The sequence below is a fragment of the Nelumbo nucifera genome, chromosome 3 (assembly GCF_055504915.1).
Source record: "Nelumbo nucifera cultivar China Antique chromosome 3, China Antique-T2T, whole genome shotgun sequence".
Taxonomy (NCBI): Eukaryota; Viridiplantae; Streptophyta; class Magnoliopsida; order Proteales; family Nelumbonaceae; genus Nelumbo; species Nelumbo nucifera.
This window is the reverse complement of record NC_142651.1, coordinates 18,107,075-18,133,058: the sequence shown is the minus strand read 5'-3', so window position 1 is coordinate 18,133,058 and position 25,984 is coordinate 18,107,075. Positions and strand designations below refer to the sequence as shown.

Here is a 25,984-nt window from a genome sequence, read left to right as displayed (position 1 = left end):
TATGGAACCTCCACTAGGCTATGACTTTGATAGAAAGGTGTGTAAACTGAGGATAGCATTATATGGTTTAAAGCAGTCCCCTTATGCATGGTTTGAGAGGCTTTGTGGGGCCATGAAGAAAGTGGGGTACACTCAGAGTGGTGCAGACCATACCTTGTTCATAAGGAGACAGGATAGCAAACTTACAACACTCATTGTTTATGTGGATGATATGGTGATTACCGGGAATGACTTGGAAGAGATCAAAAGACTGAAGGAGTTTTTAGCTTCTGAATTTGAGATCAAAAACTTGGGCCATTTGAGATATTTTCTTGGGATTGAAGTTGTTAGGTCAAGAGAGGGGATCTACATATGTCAGCGGAAGTATATTCTTGACCTCCTAGAGGAAACAGGCATGATAGGGTGTAGACCAGCAGATACTCCAACAGAACAGAATCATGGCCTATAGGAATCAGTAGGGGAGGACTACTGTGATAGAGAGAGATACCAAAAATTGGTAGGGAAGCTGATATATTTATCTCTCACTCGACCAGATATTGCTTATGCTATGCATGTTGTCAGTCAGTTCATGCACTCTCCAAAGATCCCTCATATGAAAGCAGTTGAAAGGATTCTCAGGTACTTGAAGACTTGCCCAAGAAAGGGAATTCTATTCAGAAAAAACAATAAAATTGAAATTGAAGCTTATACTGATGCAGATTGGGTCGTTTCTGTTGGGGACAGAAAATCAACTTCAGGATATTGTACATTTGTGGGAGGGAACCTGGTTACATGGCGCAGTAAGAAGCACAATGTAGTTGCTAGATCAAGTGCCGAAGCTGAATATCGAGCTATGGCTCACGGGGTTGCTAAACTCCTATGGCTCAGGACTCTTCTTAATGAGCTTGGCATTAAAGCTGAGGGCCCTCTCAGACTGTATTGTGACAACAAGGTTGCCATCAACATTGCAAATAACCCTATGCAACATGACAGGACAAAACATATTGACATCGATCGACATTTTGTTAGAGAGAGAATAGTCTCGGGAGAACTCTGCATTCCTTATATTCCATCTGAGATGCAAATTGCAGATGTACTGACTAAAGGGTTGGCTGCAGCAAAATTCGTGGACCTTCTTGGCCAGCTAAACATGATTGACATCCATGCTTAGCTTGAGGGGGAGTGTTAGGTTGAAGGGTTTTATGTATTGATGGTATGGCTGATAAGTGTTATTATTAGCTTGTATTTGTGTTTAAGTTGTTATGTACTAGGCCTGTGTTAATGGGCCTAAGTTTATTTGGTGTTTTAAGTAGTCTGGGTGTCCCATCACTAATCAGAGGCATTCAAGACATTTCTTGTAACATTGAACTATAATCTAATATAAATGATAGTACTGTCGATTGGGTCATGCAGTTCGACATTCTCAGCACCTCTTGGTCTCCTCCTCTCTTCTACTACTTCAGCTACAACATTTCATCTTACAAGGTAAACTGCCAGGAGCCCTCTCCTCTTCACAAAGAGACTATGATCAGACTGTGCTCGTACATAGCCAAAGTAAACAAGGGCAGCCCTAAACCTCTCAAACCATGCTCTAGGGGACTGTTTTAGTCCATAAAGAGATCTCTTCAGCTTGCATACCTTTCCTTTCATATCTGTTGCATACATCCCTGGAGGAAGAGACATATAAACCTCCTCATGTAATTCTCCATTCAGAAATGCATTCTTTACATCCAATTGATAAAGTGGCCAGTCAGAGTGAGCAGCCAAAGATAGAAGAACTCTCACAGAAGTCATCTTGGCAACAGGTGCAAAGGTCTCCAAATAATCAATCCCATGTGTCTGTGTATAACCTTTTGCAACCAGCCTAGCCTTGTACCTCTCAATGGTGCCATCAGCATAATATTTGATAGTAAAGACCCACTTACAGCCAACCGGATCCTTCCCTTCAGGCAAATCAACCACTTCCCAAGTGTCATTCTTGTGCAGAGCATCAATTTCGGATCTCATAGCATCCCTCCATTCTGGAATATTAAGAGCTTCTGACACAGACCTGAGAATAGGGTTAGAGGCAACAGAAGAAAGGTAGGCAAAATATGAAGGAGAAAGCAAACTATAAGAAAGGTGTTTGGAAATGCAATGTGTAGTACACCTCCTTTTTCCTTTCCTAATAGCAATGGGAATATCAAGGTCAGGGAAGGATGGCTCCAAAGGGGCTGAAACAGTACTTGTTGTCTCATCTGTAACTGGAAGTGCATGAGGCTCATGTGTTGTAGGGGAAACAACCTACTCATTTCTGGATCTTTGCCTTCGATACATCCTGGGATTAAAGAGAGCACGAGGAGGTAAAGGGGGAGGAACACTGGGACAGGGAGAGTGGAATGATTGATCCTCCCTTGATTCATTTGAAGAAGAAAGAGACTCAGTAAAAGACTCAACTGGGACAGGAAGAGGAAGAGCAAAGACCTGTGACAAATCCTCCCCCTTTGGACAATGTCCTTCTATAGAGGAACTATAAAAGGAAGAAAGCTCATCAAAGGTGACATCCATTGTGACATATCGAGTACCAGTTTTTGGATCAAAGCAATAGTAACCCTTCTGTGTGGGGGAATAACCAAGGAAGATACACTTGTGGGCTTTTGGTTCAAATTTATGTCTTTGGACACTAAGAATATGTACATAACAAGTGCAGCCAAAGACACGAAGAGAAATAGAAAAAAGCTCCTTGTCCGGATGAAGGAGACTGAAACCCCAAAACCCTGGATGGCATACGGTTTATAAGGTAGGTAGCAGTGAGAACAGCATCACCCCAAAACTTTGTAGGAACATGTGAGGCAAACAAGATACTTCTTGCAACTTCAACAATATGTCTATTTATTCTTTCAGCAACTCCATTCTGTTCTGGGGTCCTAACACAGGAGCTTTGATGAATAACCCCCAAGTCAGAGAGATAGCAGGACAAGTTCTTCTCAAAATATTCTTTTGCATTATCAGATCTGAAAATTTTAATCCTAGTATCAAGCTGGGTTAGGACAAATTCATGGAATTGCCTCACAAGTCTGGGAACTTCATCACGGGATTTCATCAGGAATATCCAAATAAACCGAGAAAAGTCATCAATGAACAAGATAAAATATTTGTACCCACCCATAGAGGGTAAGTGGCAAGGCCCCCACACATCAAAGTGCACAATATTAAAAGGAGAAGATCTTTTATTACTCAGGGGATAACTGTGTCTACAATGCTTTGACAACTCACAAGACTCACAATGAAGACTGGACAAACTAATTCCCTTAAACAGTTCAGGGAATAAATGACTCGATGCAGAAAAAGAAAGATGACCCAAACAAAAATGACATAACATAACTCGACTGATAGACTCTGTAGATATAAACCCAAAAGCAGCTTTTCCAGGTTGTTCAGGGCACTGTCCCAGAGTATCAAGCAAGTATATTCCATTCGCCTCATGGCCACTCCCAATCACCTTCCGAGACTCCAGATCCTGAAAAACACAGTAGAAAGGGAAGAAGGTTACACAACAGTTTAATGACTTAGTTAGACTACTTACAGATAACAAGCTTGTATTTAGTCTAGGTTCATGAAGAGCAGAAGGTAGGAACAAGGAATTTGTAGCCTTGATGGTTCCCTTGCCGGAGATAGAGGCAAGAGAACCATCGGCTAGGGTGATTTTGTCACATCCAGAAAGTAAACCATATGAAACAAACAAGGTAGAAAGGTAGGTCATATGATCAGAAGCACCTAAATCAATAATCCAAGGGATCTTAAGATTACCTGAAATGGTTGCATGATTGGTAGAAGCCCGTATACCTGAATGAGCAAATGCAGAAGAGGCTGAATTTTCTGAAGGGTTGGAAGAAGAAGTCACACCCTCTAGGTGACTGATCATCCTCCCAAACTTCTCATATTCTGCTTTCATGGCTGCTAACTGCGCACAAGTTGTCATCTCTTCAGTACGGTACTTGTCACTATCTGGACCAGCAACCACATTAGCACTCCCTGCCCTTTTATTATCATGCTTCTTCTAAAACCGAAGAGGTAGAAGCTCAGGATGTAATTTCTAGCACTTGTCTTTAGTGTGTTTTGGCCTTTTACAGTACTCACAGACAACATCTTTCTTCCTTGAGCCACTAGGAGTCCCTGCAACCCCTTTGGGTTTCACTCCCATATTAGCAAAGTGATCATTTAGACCAGCCCCTTGAACCTAGACAATCCTTCTGCTCTCTTCACTACTTACCAAGGCATATGCTTGTGACAGTGAGACACTATCCTTAGATAAAATATTTTGTTTTGTAATATCATACTCTGGGTTTAGTCCGGTTAAGAACTCAAACACCCTGTTTCTTTCAACCAGTTTTCTGTAGGTCTCTACATCATTAGTGGTGTCCCAGGTTACAGCTTCTATCAAATCTATTTTTTGCCATAGAGACTTCAGTGTTGAGAAGTATACAACTAAAGGTTTCTCCCCCTGTCTTAAATTCTTCACATCACTTCTCAACTTGTAAGCTCTAGCCACATTTAATTTTTGGGAATAGGTTTCAGCAACACTATCCCAGATTTCCTTTGCTGAATTCATCCACAAATAGTGCTGGCTAATCTGTGGTTGCATTGAGTTCACAAGCCACCCAATAATAGTATAATTTTCTTGCATCCACTTCTCATAAGATGGATCATCTTCTGAGGGAGCAATGGCTAATCTGTGGCTGCATTGAATTCACAAGCCACCCAATAATAGTATAATTTTCTTGCATCCACTTCTCAGAAGATGGATCATCTTCTGAAGGAGCCTTCTTGCTCCCGGAGATAAAACCCCACTTTCCTCTACTACAGATATGAATATTTACCGATTGTGACCATGCCAAATAATTAGATCCATCCAGCTTGACTATGGTCACAGTCAGTAAAGAGTCAAAAGAGGCTCCCGGAACTTGCCCGGATTCAGCAACATTCTTGTTTTCAATCTCTGAGGAGTTCATCTCTTTAACCACTTCAAAAAGATTTCAACCAACTTCAAAAAAGGGCACCGAATGAAGATGGAACAAGGACTGTGTTAAGCCTACCTCAATGCAGCAGAACCACAAATCTGAGTCACACCCGAAAGCTGTGAGAAACAAACAGAAGCCGCACCTTGTAGACTACACGGTACACCAACCAACTTGGTTCGGTCTTCAAGAAAGAAAATCAGACAAACTCCTTTTCTAAACAGAAATTCCAGGTACTGTCCAATCAGCATCCAAAGGAAGCAAAAAACTTCAGAGACCTTTTCACAAACACAAGGTGGGCAGTAGAGGAGACCACACTGTCAAAAGATTAATACAGCCCAGAAAATAGTCCGTACAGGTGCCCTTAACAGTCCAAAAGAAAAGGCCAACCAGCAGTACTGATTCCAGAGATATTTCAGCCACTTGAAAGTCCAAACAATATGAAAACAACCCAAAAATTTCTGGGCTAAAGCAGTCTAAAAGAACAGCCGAATAGCAGTACTGATTTCAGAGAAATTTTGGATACTTTAACAGTCCAGAAAAATATAAAGAAAACATCCCAGAAATTATTAGGCACCACTCTCAATCTCTGATTTAAGCTCTAAATCAGGAACCAACCTGTTTTCTCCGATTCTTCCTGGTCACCAAACGGCTCTCCAAGAGATTTGAATCTTGGGCACCTTCTTCAATCTCCAATGACCTCCAAGAACCAGGCGACTCAAGCTGAAGCTTCCAGCCCTATAACAACTCTCATGTAGTTGGCTGGACAACACCTACATGAGAGCCCAAGCCAAGTTTAGGCCTGCTCTAATACCAAGAAGAAAAACAGTCCTTGATAATAGAGGACTGTTTAGAACAGATGCAAAAATCAAAAGAAAACAGCAGAAATCCTTCTTCTAAAGAAGAGAAGATGAAGAAGAAGATGGTGGCAATAAGGGTTCAGAGAAGGAGAGTTTCGAACCATAATCTCTCCTCTTACCCTTTATTAAGTTAAACTTTAATAATTTACAAAGAGGCCCTTAGTTGGGCAAGAAATTAAAAGAACATAACATAAAAAGAATAGGCCCAGAATAAGGCCCATTACAGTAAAGAACATAAAAATAAGAAAGGATAAACAGCCTATGGGCCATTCAGCCCATCTTCTCTACAGATTTGCACTACAAACAAACAGAGCCTTAAGTTTCTCAATGGCAAAGATGGGAAACTGATAAAGATACTGCTCCCCCTAATATACCAGGCTCTAGTACTCTAGGCCAATCCTAAGGACTTCTTAATAGTGAATGCAGGACAATACATTGGGTTCATGAAACTGGTCCTCTCTATATCATTTCCATCAAAAATATATGTCCAGTCATATGGAAAAGAAATGGTCAGAGGCAACAATGTCAGATATCCATAACGAATATGTATAAACAAGACATTTACAACCAATTTCTGCTTGGCATATATACTTGTAAAAAATGCATATAGGACATCCACAATTGCTTCTTACCAAGTTGAATATCTTCCAGTAGTTTCATTTGATTTAAGGCGTAAGAACTAATATTAGGTTCAACCAACCACCAACCTAATAGGATCACTAATTGTATTTTACAAGCACAACCAAAAACTTTTCACTACATTCCATGCAAAAACCTTCAATGGTTATTGTGATATTTTAGGTTCCTGGTTAAGTACCATTGTAATGTTAATATGTTATTACTGCTGTACCATGGTTGCAATAGTCTTATCTTTTTTAGCTACTAGAGCTACTAGATATCTGAGTTTAACTTGTGACTTCTATTGTTTTATATGTAAGACAAGCTCTAGAGACAAATTAGTTTTACCAAAATATATAGCCAATTGATACCAAATACCCCAAATTTCAGTTTAACTATTTCCCTAACAAGTAAAGACTCGGAGTTTTGCCTACTGTACCTTCAGCATCTCAGTTGCAGTAGGACGAAGCCGTGGTTCTTTTGTAAGGCATTTTGCAACAAAATCATGGAAGACAAGAGACCTGCACAAGCAGACAACCAAAGTGAATATATAGAAGCCCCAAGACCATGCGAACAATGTCTATAAAGGTGAGAGACCTGAAACATTACTTATTACTACTGTTAGAGAATATCAACCTATTCAAGGACCTCACCTAACAGCTTAAGCTTTTAGGTTGAATGGTTCTTTGAGATGGTATCAGATCCACTTTGACCAAGTGGTCTAGTGTTCGATCCTCATTACCCCCATTATAATTAATTAAGTTTCAGCACAAGGTATGGGTGGGCAAGTGCTTGTTCACACTTCAAGCCCAATGGGCTTTCGTGTGAGGGGGAATGTTAGAGAATATCAACCTATTCAAGGACCTCACCCAACAGCTTAAGCTTTTAAGTTGAATGGTTCTTTGAGAACTACAATGGTTACAACAACTGCAACTTTCTTTCTAATATTTAGAATAGCATATTATTAAAATATGATATGTATAGGTTATAATGTAGAAAGTAAAATAAATTAACATTTATCAAAAAAAAATGTAGAAAGTAAAATAACATTATTCAAACACAGAATTAAGATCCATAATAACTGTGTAATGTCTATCATAGTATTAATAACAAAACGGACATTATATTTACTGGCATCATTAAACTGCAAAAGGAAGCAAATTACTATCACCTTGGTTACTTGGCTATAACTATAACATGTAATCCATTCGCCTAACATGATAGCATAAGATAAAACCCAGCAACTAGACCTGTTCACAGGCTGGGCCAGGCCAGGCTTTGCCTCCTTATAAATAGAAAATCACCGGGTCCAAGCCCAAGCCCGGCCCTATATAAAGCCCGAAGCTCGATTTTGACAAGTATTTTATAATATATTAATTATATATTATTAGTAATATATTTTTTTTTTGGAAAAAGGTAAAGTAAATTTATTCAAAACAACACATACAAGCTGTGATCAGACCCAGAAAGGCAGTCTGACAAACACAGCAATTACATACTCCACCAGGAGTTAGAACGAAATAAAGCAGACAAATTCAAACTTCTAAACTCCTCAGAAACAGACCCCCAAGAGATTAACTTGCCCAACTGATGCTCATGGCTTTGAGAAAATGGTCCCACACCTGAGAAGAAAACAGGCAATGAATGCACAAATGATCTGTTGATTCAGGAATACTCCCACAAAGACCACAAGATAGATCCAAGATTTGAATGCCCCGCCTCACAAGGTTAGATCTAGAAAGACATTTGTCGAGGGCCATTGTCCAAATCAAAAAGTTGGATTTAGATGGACTTATAGGGTTCCAAATCTGAGTACTTGAAAAATCAGTGATACCCAATCTGCAAAGCTTAGAGGCCAAGGATTTGACAGAAAAAACACCATCCGGATTCCACTTCCAGTACCACTTGTCTTCTGAGAGCAGGTCAACCTTTTGTTTCTGAAGAAGAGTCAACATCTCCACTATCTCTTCAAACTTCCAATCAAATATATTATTAGTAATATATTATATATTATATAATATTCTATACATTTAATATATAATACTTTTTTCTATTAATTTTACTATTATATATATTATATTTCTATTATATATCTAATATTATCGGGTTGGGCTTGGGCTCAGGCCAGGCTTATTTGGGAAGCCCAAGCTCGGCTTGAAAAATAGTCGGGCCTGATTTTTAGAACCCAAGCCCGAGCCCGTGGACTTAAATTTTGTCCAAGCCCGATTTAGGACAGGACAGGCCAGGCCAGCCCATCAGGCTACCCGGCCCATGAACAGGTCTACCAGCAACCAATGTAATGCTGGCCTGGATTGTATATCTTAGTCAGGCAAATATGGGCCAGTGTTATCAAAGGATCAACTAGTCAACCAGCTAGTCAATGTCTTGTATTGTTGTATTTTCACAAATTCTCAGATTTCTCTCCAGCCAGATACTCCAAATGATAGCCACTCTCCAAACCACTTTTTTCTCTCCTGTTAAGGCCTCCCAAATGCCGACCTGTCAAAACCTCAACTATTCTAGGGAAAGCCCAGTCAACATTCAGGCTCATATTCAATATCTTGCAGCCATGATCTGCCACGCTGGCACATTGGATTGCTACAGTGGAGCTTGATGAGGGCATAGCTTATTGTTGATTATGTGGGATTGGTTCAATATATCTAGGTTTGCCCTTGCCCATGTTAATATTGTTCGGTTGGTGACCCCTCGCCATGTTGGTAGCATTGAGTAATTTCACAGCTGTTCCACTATCAAGCCAGATCAGAAAACATAAGTGGTTCCTGATATTGTGAGGACATCTTTCTTTTCCCTTTTTTATCAATAACAGAAAATTTTCACTAGTTGGAATAAAGCATGATAACAATCCAGGAGATAACAGCCTGGCCCCAATGAACTTGTTACATCACAGCCCAGAACAATTGATCCCTAGCAACCCCTTGCATGTCTATTAAATCTGCCAAGCTATTTGCAGGTCTTCTGACACAAGAAAAGGTAGTTTCAAGTTCCCTGGCAATGCACCCAAACTCCTTGATTACCAACTTTGAATCCCCTTATACCTCCATCTATCAAAGTTCTAATGCTTAGCTAGCCTCATCCCCTGGCTCCCTAAAGCCTCATAATGACATAACAGTGCAAGATTATCATTCCAAATCATATTCTTCCACTGTTTAAAGATGGCTATATTTGACTCCTGATAAACTGTTAATTAAGACCCATTTCATAAGAAGTCACTCTACTTTGCCATAGATCGCCCCCACAGGAGCAGAATTGTCTTCAAATACTTTATTAGTTTATTGTTGTGCTCACCCAACACATACCAACATAAAGCAGGCAGGACCATGTTCCAAACTATCCTAACCCTCTTACTAAATCCCTTCAACCACCAAGAAGAGATAAGGCTTGGGAGATCTTTTCGAGTTACCCATTGAGTGCCAAGAAGAGATGCTTGTATTTCTAAGGAAGGAGGTCCTGCCAGTGTCTCTATGGTCCTTTCTACTGTACACACACATTCCATAAAAAGAAGAACTAACTCCAAGCTACCCAAATTTTTCTTTCTTTTTTTTTCTTTCACTTAATGTATGATACAATCATAGAAATTTAGGGAAAAGGCACAGCTCCACTCTTATTCACTCTTCATTTTTTTCTTTCTTTTTTCTATCAGCAAGATAAGGAAGACAAAGATACAATGCCTAAGACCAAAAGAGTTACAATAATGCCCAAAACAGCTGCTGCCTATAGACTCCCTGCTTTACTAATGTGTCAGCCAACCCATTTGCAGTCCTTACCCAAGCAAAAGTGGTGTTCAGGTTTGACAGGCTTTCTATTTCCCTAAAAGCATGCCTAAAATACAAGGCACATTGAACCAGGTAGTGATCCAGGATACAACCAGTTTTTATCCCCTTCAACCTCCAAGTTTTTGAAGTTAGAATGCTTAGAAAATTTTAGCCTTGCAACAAAACCATCAATTCAGCCTTCAGTGGATCTCCAACCCCTACAGGTCCCGAATCCATAGCCATCACTCTTCACCTTTTTTCTCATGAACCTACTCCTCTTTTCTGATTCTTTAACTCAATTCCCTTCAAGGGTAGAAGAGTGAATCAAAGAATTCCAAGTTTTTTTATCAACAACTGAAACTTTATTAATGATTATAAAACAGACACAACAAAATTCAATTACAACAAAGCCCAAAATAGACTTTCCCTTTCCACCCCTTGTTTTGCAGGTGTATGCAAAGGAATTAGCAGTCCTCTTTACCCACAGTAGGTTTATCTCCATATCCCTGGTTAGCCACCTATACTTCCTTTTTTTCATTAGCAAATTTCCATATCTCATTCTCCTCCTTTAGCAGCCAACCTATAACTAGCTTAAAGTCCCCTTCAACAATCAGCTTTTCGATATTCAACTCCTTTACTCTTTTAATCCCTTCCATTACCACCAAAATCTCAGCTCTAAGTTAATCACCTACTCCAATGGGGCCTGAATAGAAAGCTATACCTTTTCCTCCCTCATTTCTGAAGATTCCTCCTATACCCAATGGACTTGGATTACCTTCACTGCTTCCATCAAAATTCAATTTAGTGAAACCAGCAACCGGTGGGGACCAAATTGGACTTGCCAGACTTAAGGGGAGATGAATCAGCCACTTCCCTCCAATTCTTGAACAGGTCATCTGAAAAAATACCCTCAAATAATTCGAAAGACATCACCCAGTGAACCACCCTAATAATGATGGTTTCAATGACAAAGGCTTCACTTGTTTCCTTTTCAGAGAAAATTCTTTGGTTCCTTTCTTCCCACACTATCCAATAAATAGCAGCCCTTATACATCTCCACAAAAAGGGAGGTAAACAAACTTTGTACATGTAGAGACTGATTTATGTTTCTTACATCTTTCCTTTTTTGGATCTTGGGACCACTCTTTTATGTTGTAACTTATGTACACTATCTTTTGTTTTACTCTTTCTTGTAAGATAAGGGCATAACTGTCCTTTCCTTAACATTGTATTCTTTCTTATATAAGTTAGTCATTTCTGGGCGTGTGATTCAAGAGAGAACACACCCTTTCATTCTCAGCTTTTCTCTGCTTTGATCTAAGTTGGCATGGTATCAGAGCAGGTTTTTCAACCTGTCCTTGATTGAAATCTGTTTAGGCCAGAGATCAACCCATCTACTTCAGTTTTGGATCTCGTAGGCTGCTGTACTGATCTGCACATCTCTGCTGTTCTTTCTTTGGAAGATCGCCATCAGAAATAGGGTTTCTTCTTTTTCCCTCAATCGGCTACTCCAAACACTGAAACTTCAGATCTGAAGTTGCCCAGGTCAGATCTATAATTTATTTCTGGTTCAGATTCCTTTTGAAGGGTTTTTTGCCCTTCTTCTTGTTCGACAGTCCAGAAACCTTTTTTGGACTGTTATCAGTTCGAAAACACTGTGTGGCTGGTTTCTTTATTGGATTTTGATTCCTCCTTTTGGAGTGCGATTAGACACACATATTCCATCAAGTTTTGGATTCATTTGGACCTTCGGCTGCCCTACTTTCTTAGTTTTTTTTTGCTTGCTCATTGCTGAAATGGCCATGGAGAAAAGGGATATTCTACCAGTAAAGTTCAATGGAACAAACTATTGCTTCTGGAAATTCCATTTCCAGTTCTATGTTGAGGGAAATGGCCTATGGGGATTTGTGGATGGTTCCAGAAAACAACCTGATGAATCTGATTCCAAGGGTCTGAAACAGTGGAAGATCGACAATGCCAAAGTAGTGTCTTGGCTTCTTGGCTCTGTTGAAACTGAGATTGCTATTCCAATGAGAAATTATCGAACTGCTAGTGAGATGTTCACTTATATGGAAAAGGTGTACCAACAGTCCAACATCTCCCATCAGTATCAGATTGAGACAGATATTTTCGTACAATCAGGGTGAGAAGAAAATACCAGAGTACTATGCTGGCTTTGTGAATTTGTGGACGGAATATGAATTAGTTCACATGGGTGAAAGCACCTCTGCTTGCTGCATCAAAAATCTAAAAGAACACTTTGATAGGAGGAAAATCATGCATTTTCTGATGCATCTGAGACCTGAATATGAAATTGTAAGGTCCAACATTCTCAGTAGGGGCACTCCTCCCACACTTGACATAGTTTTGGGGGAGCTTCTTAGGGAGGAAACTAGACTCATTACTCAATCGACAATGAGGTCGAAATCTAATTCTGAAACAGAGACAGCTTTTCTGATGAACAAATCCAAGCCCAAGAAGGACTTGTCCCGTGTATGGTGCTATGAATGCAAGGAATATGGACATGTTGTCTCACACTGTCGGAAGAAAAATTTTTGTACCTACTACAAACAGCATGAGCATATTATACCTGAATGTCCTACCCGGCCAGCAAAGGGGAATGGTTCAAGTTCTAAAAAGTGTCAACGTAAAGCTTTCCAGGCAACAACTGAAGGTACAGATACAGGGAATACAGTTTCAGCAGGAATGGATGAAAATTTTGGGACTCTTACAGAAGAAAGAATGCGGCAGCTAATATCCCCAGCTATTTCCTCTTCATTTTCAGCCATCGGTCTTTCGGGTGAGTCATCCTATTATTGTTCCTCTCCTAGTCACTTATAGATCATTGATTCCAGGGCCTCTAACCATATGACAGGGGCACACACTGGTCAGTTCGTTAAACCCAAACCCTTGAATAAACATATTATTACTGCTAATGGAGAGAAATTGGATATTGTTGGTTGCAATGATTTGTCTTTAACTACATCTATCAATTCTTGCTTTCATCTACCTAAAACTTTCTTTGTTCCTAAACTTACAACGAATTTGATCTCAGTCGGTCAGCTAGTTGAGGATGGTAACAATGTTTCCTTTTCCCATGATGGTTGTTTGATACAGGACCAGCGCACTAGGATGGTGAAAGGGAAGGGGCGTAGATTGGGTCGGCTATTTGCCTTGGAATTTGAAAAGACACCAGGGCATTCATCCACAACCTGTTTGCTTACTACCACCCCTAGTACTGAGGTTATTTGCAGAAATAATGTATGGCACTTGAGGCATAGGCGTCTTGGTCAACCCTATGCAAATTGTTTCGACTGCTAGCTACAGTAGTCCGAACAGGAAGAGGAGAAGAAGAAGAAGAAGAAGAAGAAGAAGAAGAAGAAGAAGAAGAAGAAGGGTTGTCGAAAATCTGATGGTTAACCCATCCAGTCGACCCCCTTAATCTATATTAGATTCTAATAATGTTTACAAAGATAGAAATGCCCTTACTTAAGTGTGGGGCAGAGTAACTCTAATAACACTGCCACATAAGCAAGTTACTTAATAAACAGAAGAAGACTAAACTACCCCTATTCGGCACATCTTAACACTCCCCCTCAAGCTGGAGAATATATGTCATATAATCCCAGCTTGTTACATAGATAGTTCACTTTCCCTGAGCTTAGAGCTTTTGTAAACAAATCTGCCCACTGGTCATTAGAGCCCAAATGTTCTGTATTTATCTCTCCGGCAAGAACCTTCTCTCTCACAAAGTGGCAATCAACCTCTATGTGCTTTGTTCTCTCATGAAAGATAGGATTGGAAGAGATATGGAGTGCAGCTTGGTTGTCACAGTACAAATTCATAGGTTTATCCATGTGAAACCCAATTTCTTGTAGGAGATTCCTCAGCCACACTAATTCACAGGTAGTGTGAGCCATGGCCTTATATTCGGCTTCAGCACTGCTTCTGGCTACAACCGTCTGCTTTTTACTCTTCCATGTCACAAGATTTCCTCCCATAAATGTGCAATAGCCTGTAGTAGATCTTTTGTCACTCACTGAGCCTGCCCAGTCTGCATCTGTATACCCAACTACTTCAAGTTTTCCTCCTGGTTTATACAATAGCCCATGGCCTGGAGCTCCTTTCAGATACCTCACAATTCTAAGGACTGCATCCCAGTGAGGTATACGAGGGTTCTGCATGAATTGGCAAACCACAATGACTGCAAAGGAGATGTCGGGTCTTGTGATAGTCAGATAGTTCAACTTTCCCACTAGTCGTCTATACCTTCCAGGATCTTCAAATACTTCTCCTGTATCACTGCTCAACTTAACATTTGGTTCCATAGGGGTCTCAACCGGTTTTGCACCTAACAGTCCTGTTTCTTCCAATAGATCAAGGACATATTTCCTTTGGCACAAATTCACACCTTGTTTTAACCTGGCAACCTCTATTCCCAAGAAATACTTTAATATTCCAAGGTCCTTTGTTTGAAAATGAATTTGCAGAAATACCTTTAGTTTGCCAATCCCCAATTTATCACTACCAGTGATGACAATATCATCCACATAGACCACTAATAAAATCTTCCCAGCTTCTGAGTCATAGCTGAACACTGAGTGATCAACCTGGCATTGCTTCATTCCAAAACTCTTCACCACTTCGCTGAACTTCCCAAACCAAGCACGTGGAGATTGCTTCAACCCATAAATTGCTTTCTTCAGCTTGCACACCTTACCACCCTCCCCCTGAGCAACAAACCCAGGTGGTTGCTCCATATATACCTCCTCCACTAGATCACTATGGAGGAAGGCATTCTTTATGTCAAGTTGAAAGAGAGGCCAATCATACATAACAGGCAAGGAAATTAGGACACGAACGAAACCAATTTTAGCCACCGGAGAGAATGTCTCCATGTAGTCCACACCATACAACTGTGAGTAACCTTTAGCAACAAGTCTGGCCTTCAGACGCTCCACACTACCATCTGGCAAGTATTTCACAGTATATACCCATTTACAGCCCATAGCATGCTTCCCAGGTGGGAGAGTAGTAAGTTCCCACATTTGAGTATGTTGAAGAGTAGAAAGTTCCTCCTCCATTGCCCGCCGCCATCCAGGTGAACTAAGAGCTTCTTGAACATTGTTAGGTATGGAAATAGAAGACAAAAGTGAAACAAACTGGCGATGTGAGGTAGAAAAACGAGATAATGAAACAAAATTGGAAATGGGATGGAGTGTAGAACTACGTTTACCTTTCCGTAAGGCAATGGGTAGGTCAAGATCTGAAGGTTCAGCAATAAGAGCCATGAGAGGATCCGCAGATGAGGTAGAAGCAGGAGGGGTCGGTGTCGTTCGACGTGTATACACTTGTCGGATCGATGGTCATTCAATGGTGACCTGCACTGAATGAGGAGATGAGTCTACTCCAACAACAGCCTCTGGAACTGAATCACTGACAGGAAGAGGAAGAGGAGGTAAGGGTAAGGACAAGGGTGCTTCAGGACGGGAGAAGAAGGGAACAGACTCAAAAAAGGTGACATCAGGGCAGACATAGCACTTTCGGGCAATGGGATTATAACAATTGTACCCTTTTTGAGTCTGAGATTAGCCAAGGAAGACACATTTAATTGAGCGTGCATCTAGCTTGTCTATTCCAAGACTCAGATTATGAACAAAGCACACACAACCAAAGACACGAGGAGTTAATGGAAACGGAGATAAAGTGGGAAACAAGATGGAGAAGGGGGACCGACCATGAAGAATAAAAGAGGGCATCCGATTAATGAGAAAACATGCAGTGAGTATAGCATCACTCCAAAACCGTTTAGGAACATTCATGTGGTGAAGCATAGACTGAGCAATTTCAAGAAGATGACAATTCTTCCGTTCAGCCACCCCATTTTGTTGAGGGGTGAAAGCACACGAGGTCTGATGAATAATGCCACGCTATTCTAAATACTGTTGGAATGCAGTAAGAAAGTATTCACGACCATTATCTGAACGGAGAACTTTGATTGTACACCAAATTGTGTGCGTATTTCAGCATGGAATTTTTGAAAAATGGAAAATAATTCACTTCTTTCTTTCATTAAGTAAATCCATGTCATTCTTGAACAATCATCAACAAAGGAGACAAAATACTTGTACCCATTATAAGACTCAATTTTGATTGGACCCCAAACATCTGAATGAACCAAAGAAAAAGGACTCAACATACGACTCTCAACTCTTGGACTGAAGGACACACGACGGTGTTTACCAAACTGACATGACTCACATTGTAAAACTGACAACTGACTCAATGATGGAACCAACATCTTGAGAACCTTGAGAGATGGATGTCCCAGTCGGCAATGCCATTGTAGAGGAGTAAGGGAAGTCTGAAGTGCAATTGAAGATCCACCGCCGTCAAGGTAATACAACTCACCAACTTCATGCCCCCCACCAATCTTCTTCCCCATCTTGAGATCCTGAAAAACACAAGTGGAAGGAAAGAAGGTAACAGAACAGTTAAGAGCTTTGGTTATTTTACTAACAGACATAAGATTGAATGGAAACTTAGGTACATATAAAACAGATGATAAGGGAACAGAAGCCAAGTTAACATTACCAACACCATAGATGGGAGATGAGGACCCATTGGCAAGTGTAACAGTTTGTGATGTGGAGGTTTCAGAAAGAGAAGAGAACACACCTGGAGTCCCGGTCATATGATCTAAGGCTCCAGAGTCAATAATCAAGGAAGGAGTTTTAGATGACATGCAAGCAATACCTGATTGGGCATATGTGGCAGTGGTATGCTATGAAGTAGTTTGAAGGAACCGTTCATACTCATCACGCGGAACACTCACCATCTCCCTCCCAGAAGTAGATGTAGATGTGGGAGGTGTTCGGTCTGCCAGTTTACTGTCACTAATAGCAACCTCGCCTGCTACAGCATGATTAGCCCATTTAGAGGGAGGGCCATGTAGGTCATAACAGAAATTCACTATGTGCCCATCCCTACCACAATGAGTACACTTCCTTGTAGAGTTATTTTTTCCTCTGCCACGGCCTCCCCTTGAATCAAGGCCACCCCGACCAATCATGGAATTGCCACGGCCCCCTTTGGAATGACCTCCCCCTCTTGTACTATGTCCACCACCTCTAGCTGTCACAAGTGCTGACCTATCATATTCCGACTTCAGCCCCACTAAAAATCTTGTAACATCTAGTTGCTCCCTTTGTTGTTGCTGAACTTGAATATCTGGAGTAAGGGGATGATAGACATTGAGTTCATTCCTTATATTCTTCATGCAGGCATAGTACTCTTCTAGTGTTTTGGTTCCTTGTGTAGATCAAAGTACTCCTGATACAGCTGATATACTCATGTTGTGTTATCTTGTCCAGAATATAGCTTCTTAGCATGCTCCCATATATCCTTAGCCGTATCAAGGAACATGAAGTTGGCACTGATTTTGAGTTCCATACTATTCCACAGCCAAGTCATGATTTGAGCATCTTCTTGTTCCCAATCATCAAACCCTGGAGAGTCAACCGGTGGCTTCTCATCTCTTACATGCTTTACTTTCTTCTTTGCCTTGAGAAAAACTTCCACTGATTTAGCCCATGGAACATAGTTCTCCCCATTTAGCTTAATTGAGGTCATTTGTACCCCTAGGTAGTCGGAGGAAATTACTACACTAGGTTTCTGATCATTGTAGCCATCTCCTATTGCTGCCATTGTACTCTTTCACAGTTGTCTCTAACTTTACTTCTCAGCTACAAGCTGATTGATGTTGTTCACAGTTTGATATTTCAGCACCTATTGCAGCCTCTAAACACCACAGTGGAAGCACACACTTGTTCTTATTCACACTACTGCTGACTTCACACACTTACATCCCACATAAGCATCAGTTTACCATTCACTAATCACAAGTAGAGGCCCTCTTACAACCACTCAAGCACCACAACACAGCCAAATCTGCTGCACCCAGTTCAGACTTGTTTAACACACTTAAGAGGGCATTACACAACCACAAGGAGTTCGGCAAGGTCACTGCATTCTACCTTACACCACTCGGCCACTTACAGCAGCCCTAACACCATTCAACAATTTACAGCAGCCCTACACCATTCGGCTACTGCACACACAGCCCTTTCTAGGGCAACAATGAACCTAGTTCTCTAGGTTCTACTCAATACTAACAGCTTCTTGTAGGGTTTCTACCCAGAAATATAAGTAACACTAGAAGAAGAGAGAACCGACCTTCCTTTGAGAATATCAATCAACCATTCACTGCTGAAGTCACTTTCTTTGTTGAAGAAGGTTATGTGCAGCAGAGAGACAAGCTGTAATGTTTCTGACCTAGGGCGAACCAGTTCTCTCCATCGACTGACTAGAAACGAAGGTGAAGAGTCACGAACAATGCTGAGGTGCTTTACCAACTGACTTAGGTCAGGAGCATGGCTCTGATACCATGTTTCGACTGCTGCTATAGTAGTCCAAACAGGAAGAGAAGAAGAAGAAGAAGAAGAAGAAGAAGAAGAGAAGAAGGGTCTGTCGAAAATCTGATGGTTAACCCATCCAGTCGACCCCCTTAATCTATATTAGATTCTAATGATGTTTACAAAGACAGAAATGCCCTTACTTAAGTGTGGGGCAGAGTAACTCTAATAACACTGCCACATAAGCAAGTTACTTAATAAACAGAAGAAGACTAAACTACCCCTATTCGGCACATCTTAACACAAATAAACTTGAGTCTTTGTTTCATGATGGTTATTTGTCTTCTAAAGCTACTTCCTTTAATGATGTTGATAAGGCTTGCATTTCTTGGTGCTTGAGTAAGAGCCATGTTTTACCTTTTCCTTCAGTTGTTGAACATGCTTTTGTTCCTTTTATAATAGTACATAGTGATGTTTGGTCGTCTCCAGTTGTTTCCAGGTTGGGATTTAAATATTTTGTTACATTTATTGATGACTATACTCGCTTTACATGGATATATTTCTTGAGAAACAAATCTGAAGTTTTTTCTACCTTTAAATCTTTCCTAGCAAAAATCAAAAACCAATTTGATGCAAACATTGGGATTCTCCATTCAGACTCGGGGGGTGAATACCTTGATGGAGACTTTCAAATTTTCTTGAGAGACAATGGAATTCAATCCTAGAGATCTTGTTCTAGCACTGCACAACAAAATAGAGTGGCAGAGCGCAAGAACAAACATATCTTGAGCATAGTTCGGACTCTTCTTCATGATTCCCAGGCTCCTATTTCATTTTGGGCGGAGGTGGTTAGCACTGTTGTGTACCTTATTAACATTCTTCCTTCATCTGTCTTGCATAATACCTCTCCTTTTCAAAGCTTGTTTCACCGTTCACCTGATTTTTCTGCTCTTCATGTCTTTGGTTGTGTACGTTTTGTCCACCTTCCTCCACATGAGCACACAAAGCTTACTCCCCAATCAGCAATGTGTGCTTTTGTGGGATATAGCCCTGATCGTAAGGGCTTCCTTTGCTATGATCCGAAGTTTCGTCGAGTTCATGTACCCCGCAATGTCATCTTTCTTGAGAACATTTCCTTTTTTTGCCCACATTGTTAAGTTGCCTGCTACTTCCATTTTGACACTGCATTCTTTTGACTCTACAGGTTCTTTGAATTCACCTTTGATTCTAGAGTTGCTCCGTGTCTATTTCAGGAAGAGGCTAGCTGCTTCGGCTCCTATCGCTCTGCCCCCTTCATCACCAGAAGTTGATCCATCATCTCAATTCACGAGTTCTTCTCCTTCTCTTGATCCTATAAGTACACCTGCACCTATCCATGATCCTCAACCATCCTCTAATCCCCCTTTACGTCATTCTTCTCGAATTTCTCGCCCTCCTAACCGCTATGGTTTTCCTTCAAACCATAGCTCCTCTGTTGTTTTGTCTGGCAAGATATTCCCACATCATGCCGGAAGGCTATGGCTGTCCCGCATTGGAAAGAAGCAATGGATACTGAGCTCCAAGCTCTTATGGATAAGAATACTTGGGATATGGTTCCTACCCCTCTAGATGCCTCTCTTATTAGAAGCAAGTGGGTATATTCAGTAAAACTCAAATCTAATGGGAGTCTTGATAGATACAAGACACGTTTGGTGGCACAAGGGTATAAGCAGGAGTACGGGATAGATTATGATGAGATGTCAAAAATACTTTCTTCGACGGGGACCTCAAGGAAACTGTTTATACGAAGCCTCCACCGGGATACTATGATAGCTCCCCCGTGGTGTGTCGACTCAAAAAGTCCTTGTATGGTCTTAAACAAGCACCCAGGGCTTGGTTTGAGAAATTTTGTTCAATGATCACAAATGCATGATTCACCCAGAACTCTTTAGATAATTCATTGTTCATATCGAGGTGTCCCCAAGGAATTACATTATTACTTCTTTATGTGGATGACATTCTTATCGCCGATGATGACAGTTAGAGTATTTCCTCTCTGAAACAACTTCTCAATCAGTCTTTCAAGATGAAGGACCTTGGGCATCTCACTTATTTCTTGGGTCTAGAACTTACTAACTCTCCCCGTGGGTATTTTGTTAATCAACACAAGTATGCGATAGATCTTGTGAAATTTGCAAACCTGAGTGATGACAAATAGGTTGACACACCTCTTGAGATGAATCTGAAACTTTCAAAGGATGATGGGGATGTTAGACAGTTTTGTATGCCCTTAGCTTCAATCAGAATGATGTACTTTATGAGTTTATTGTAAATGAATAAAGATACATATTTGATTCATGTTCCCTTGGTATGTTTCTGTGTAATACCCTTAAACTGGACACTTAATGAGACTCGTGTTAGTTTAGAATGTTCACAGCCGGTGGGTCGGTCTGGGGAGACCTATCCTGACAAGGCTGACACTGTGGTGCCACCAAGTCGGTTGGGGTGGCCTGTCTCAGCTGCCAGGGTGAGACCCTAGGCACATACAGTGTAGGATTAATTGAATCTTTGAACTGGACTAGATTTCCAGTATTGCCCTGGACCTTGGAGATTGATGGGCAAAACTGGAAAGTTACACCCAACCCCTAGACTCGATTATGATACTGCACTAGGTGTCGGATTGGGCTATCTTTGATGTACCAATCAGTGAGATCCTTAGCGGGGGTCAAAACCTGGGTATGTTGGGACAGTCCGAGAATTCATCTGAGTGGGTGATCATAGTGACAGGATCAGCCCCTTTGTCGGACAAAGGTAATGATCGGGGATGCACTCTCACTAATGGAAACCAAGACTGCCGGCAGCCGATTTCAACCGTTGAGATTTGTTTTGCAAAATATATTTTATATAAGATATAAAAGTATATATATGGTTTCTAAAATGTTTGCAAGAAGGTTTTAATTCCCGTGATCCATATGAGTGGAGAGTGCAACACTGTTCCTTGCAGCCGAGGGAGAGGTCCTCTCTTGTCGGGCAGTGTATGATCATTATGGGCTGAGAGGTTAAGTGTAAGACCATTGAGGATAACACCTGATGGGCTAATCTTGCATCTGCCCACAGTCCCTGGGTGTTACAAGGTGGCTTGGCCCAGGGACCACTTAGTGTAAGTGTTGGGCCCATAGAGCCCATTTGATGGGTTTCAGGGGGTACACTGTCTTCAGCAGTGCATTCGGCCAGGCCTTGTAACAAAGGCTGAGCTGAACCCATGTGGCTAATGTGTAGATCAATGCTTGGGTCCCACGCCATACAAGGAAGCCCAACTGGGCAGCAGTTTGGAAGGCTTTTTGAGTACATAACCTTAAATGGGCCTTAAGCCCATTTCGAACTAGGCTGATTTGATCAGTCATTTAAAGGGGGCGAATTCTGAAGTAAGTCAGCTAAAAGGATTGGGCTTAGACCCTATCCACTCAGAGAGTCCAAGATCTAAATGAGATTTAGATCTGGAAACCTCCTAATTATATTAGGAGATAGCTGATCTGATCTGCAGATAAGATAAGGATTATCCCTTATCACTAAGGGACTTCTAACCCAAATATGATTTGGATTAGCAACTCCTAATCTGATTAGGAGCTGATCCCTTTGAGATTATAAAAGGGGAAGGGGGCGACAGCCTTGAAGAACACAATAACATCAATAGCATTCTTCTCTTTAAGAAAGAGAGATTAAGAGATTTTCTGCACACTGCGAATTCTCTTCTGCCGCCACCTTCCTGCCATTGCCATTCCTTCAGTTCGATCTCCAGTTCTTGGGAGCAATCAAGATTGGATCTTGATTTCAATCTTTTGGGAAAAGATTGATTGGAGCTGTACTCACAAGCCGTCCAGTTGATTCTTGCGAAGGGTCAAGTTCTTTTGAAGAACATTGCTGATTCTGCTCCATCCTTCACTGCGCCATCTTCAGTGGGAGCAGATTTTGGATCCTTCCTTGGGCGTGAACACCTCCATTGGGAGATAGTATTTCTCCGTATCAGGTATAATCCTCTCCCACTCCTTTTGGTTCAGATCTGGTTCAGTTTATGGTTCAAGATTGATCCTTGAAAATATGATTTTCTAAATAGGGAATACGATTCCCAGTTGAAGGGAGAGATAAAATTTTTGAAATTCGCCCCTTATTCCGCAATCTTTGGGCGTCCATAGGATGGATCTCTCATCCCTTCAGGGGACCCCCTAGCAGATGCCACTCTTTACCGACAGCTTGTCGGTAGTCTGATCTACCTCACCATGACATGTCCAAATATCTCTTATGTTGTCCAAGTGGTCAGTCAGTTTGTCTCTTCTCCTCAACAACCGCACATGATTGTAGTCCTTCGCATTATCAAATACATTCGTGCAACACTTTCACATGGCATTTTCTTTCCTGCATCTCCTTCGTTTAGCTTATCCGCATATGCAGATGCAGATTAGGCAGGATGCCCAAACACTAAACACTCCACTCCTAGAAGTGTAAAAAGCAACCGACCGTTTCCAAATCATCTATTGAAGCTGAGTATGGGCTATGTCATCCGTCTGCAGTGAGATTATATGGCTAAGAGCCCTCCTTGATGATCTTGGCATCTCCTTGTCATCCCTAGTTCCTATTTATGCTGCCAATGTAAGTGCTATCATGATTGCATCCAACCCGGTCTTCCATGAGTAAACCAAGCATATAAAGGTTGACTGTCACTTCATTAAAGACCAGTTTTCTGCTGGAAACATATCTCTGTCGCACATTGCTGACATATTCACGAAGGCTATATAACCCATGCTCGCCACCAGTTTATAGTTGACAAACGGATGCTCGTACCTCAACATCAGTTTGAAGGGGGTGTAGAGACTGATTTATGTTTCTTACATCTTCTTTCCTTTTTTGGATCTTGGGACCATTCTTTTATGTTGTAACTTATGTACACTATCTTTTGTTTTATTCTTTCTTGTAAGATAAGAGCATAACTGTCCTTTCCATAACATTGTATTCTTTCTTATATAAGTTAGTCATTTCTGGGCGTGTGATTCAAGAGAGAACACACCCTTTCATTCTCAGCTTTTCTTCTCTGATTTGATCTAAGTTGACACATCTGGTGGGGGAGCCCATCTACAACCAAACAAAGAGAGAAACCAACCCCAAATCACAAAAACAAATGGGCAGGAGATTAGTAAGTGAAAGCAACTCTCACAAAAACAAAGAATGCACCAATGAGGAGATAAACACCAATTAGGGAGAGTGAAAGGGAGAATTGATCAAGTATTTATCAACCTTTTTTTTGGAATATCAAAGGAAAATTCATTAAACTGAAAAAAAAAACGTTGTACATCTCAAAAAGATAGTTGTCTAGTTGACAAACCAACAACGAAACAAAAATGACACTGTAAAAGAATTAAATTACAAGGATTCAACTCTAAAGAACTCTAGAAATTCTCGAACAGATCAGATTCATTCACTTGAACAAACTCAGGAAGACAGAGAGCCCAAATTGCCATCAAAATGTACATTCCTGCTACAAAAATTCAATGCTCCACCCATTCTCCTCCCTCCTTCCTTCTCTCAAACCCCTCATAATCCAGCTAAGAAACATCATCTTCCTCCCCCTCTCCCTGTCTTCCCACCAACCCCTGATTTAACTCAATCTTGTCCAGTCCTTTTTTCCTTTTTCCCTTTGATGATTTATGGACGAATTTGGAGCAAATTGCCAAAAGTTCTGCTGTAGGACTTAAGCCTTTGGTGGAGTGGAAACCTCCTGGAGAAGGAGTTATTAAGTTAAATTATGATGGCAGCAGCCTAGGTAACCCAGGGCTATCCAGAATTGGGGGAGTTTTCAGAAATTCTGAGGGCCAGATCATAGCTTTATATTCTGGTCCTATTGGTGTGGGAGATTCAGTTAATGCAGAAATCAAAGCTACTCTAAAAGAAGTAAAGTGTTTGCTAAGGAGCTGGGATTGGAACACTTAATCATTGAAGGCTACTCTAAACTGGTTATTGGGTGGATAAAAGAGCCAGAGACTGCATCCCGGTTCTACAGAGGGGCTTTGAGGAGGTTCAGATGGTTAACATCAAACATATCAGTCACAGCTCAATGGGAAAGAAGATCGGCAAATGGGTTGGCAGATTCTTTAGCTAAACAAGGGGTACATAGGAATCAGATTTTTTGGGCTAAGTTGTAATCCTTTTGACACAGTTTGGAGGCAGCACTAGGGGTGGCCACAAGCAAAGCCTTTTACGAGCTATTCAAGCTCGGCTCGTGAAAAGATTGGCTCGACTCGGTTTAAACCAAGCTTCAAGCCAAATTCGAGCCCGATATGTAGACTCGTTTGCTAATCGAGCCAAGCTCGAGCCTAGTGAAGCTCAACTTGTGAGGCTCGCGAGCCTAGTGTTAAATAAATATTTATTATTATATACATACGTACATACATATAAATATATATAATAAATAATTTTATTATATATAATAATATTTTTATTTTTCATGTATAATAGTAAATAATTTTTATATTTCTTAATTTTTGTCTAAAAAATTAAAAAAAAATAATTTTATAAATATAATTTTTATTTTTCAAAAAAAACTTGTCTTATAGTCAAGCTCGAGCTCAAGTCTCTAGCTTGAATCAAGCTCGGGCCTAATACTATTCTTGCGAACCAAGCTCGAATAGCCAAGTATTCAGCTCGGCTCGAATCCACCCCTAGGCAGCACCTCGTGCCTCTATGTGGGACTTTGTAATATGTATCCTTTGTGATCTTTTTCAATAAAATCTTTATTATCTATAAAAAAACAGGATCAATGCATATATTTCCGAAATGAGGAAAAAGTAGTAACCTCCTACAATTCAGGTTATGAATAGAAGATGATAACCCCTGCCACCACATATCAAACCCAATAACTTGAAATACAAGAGATTGTAGGAGATTAGTTCAAAATTAAAGTCATCAATACAATTCAGCCCTTCACTCCCCCCTCTAACAAGCACATCTGCCAAAGAGTTGTCAATCTAGGAATCCATCTGAACTAGTTGTTCAACCTGGAAATCAAAGATCTTGCCTCTGTAATTAGATATTGGGGCCATTATCCCATTAATCCATCCATCCCACTGTGACCTGAAGTTGCCTTCACCACAATATCTCAGTACTCATGAGATGAACCAAGCTTTAATCTATGCAGTAATTGTCAATGGGCCTGATGTGCACCCTGCTCTGCCCCACCCCTGAGGCCACTCTAATGTGTACTATGTAATACCAGCAAAAAAATAGGAAAAGAAGGAAAGAAAAAAAAAAAGAAAGAAACGCAGTAATTAGAGCATCCAAGTTATCAAGGAGTGCCATGCACCCATCAGTCCCTG

The 25,984-nt window shown here is 40.8% G+C and overlaps 1 protein-coding gene across 1 annotated transcript in view; it reads right to left on the bottom strand.

Annotated features, from left to right (window-relative positions):
* SIK1 (Protein kinase superfamily protein) overlaps positions 1-25,984 on the bottom strand; it is a 125,558-nt gene that overhangs the window by 68,036 nt on the left and 31,538 nt on the right. Inside the window, exon 11 of the mRNA XM_010262183.3 lies at positions 6,894-6,975. Within this exon, the coding sequence (XP_010260485.1) occupies positions 6,894-6,975 (82 nt within the window). The remainder of the gene's footprint in view (positions 1-6,893; positions 6,976-25,984) is intronic.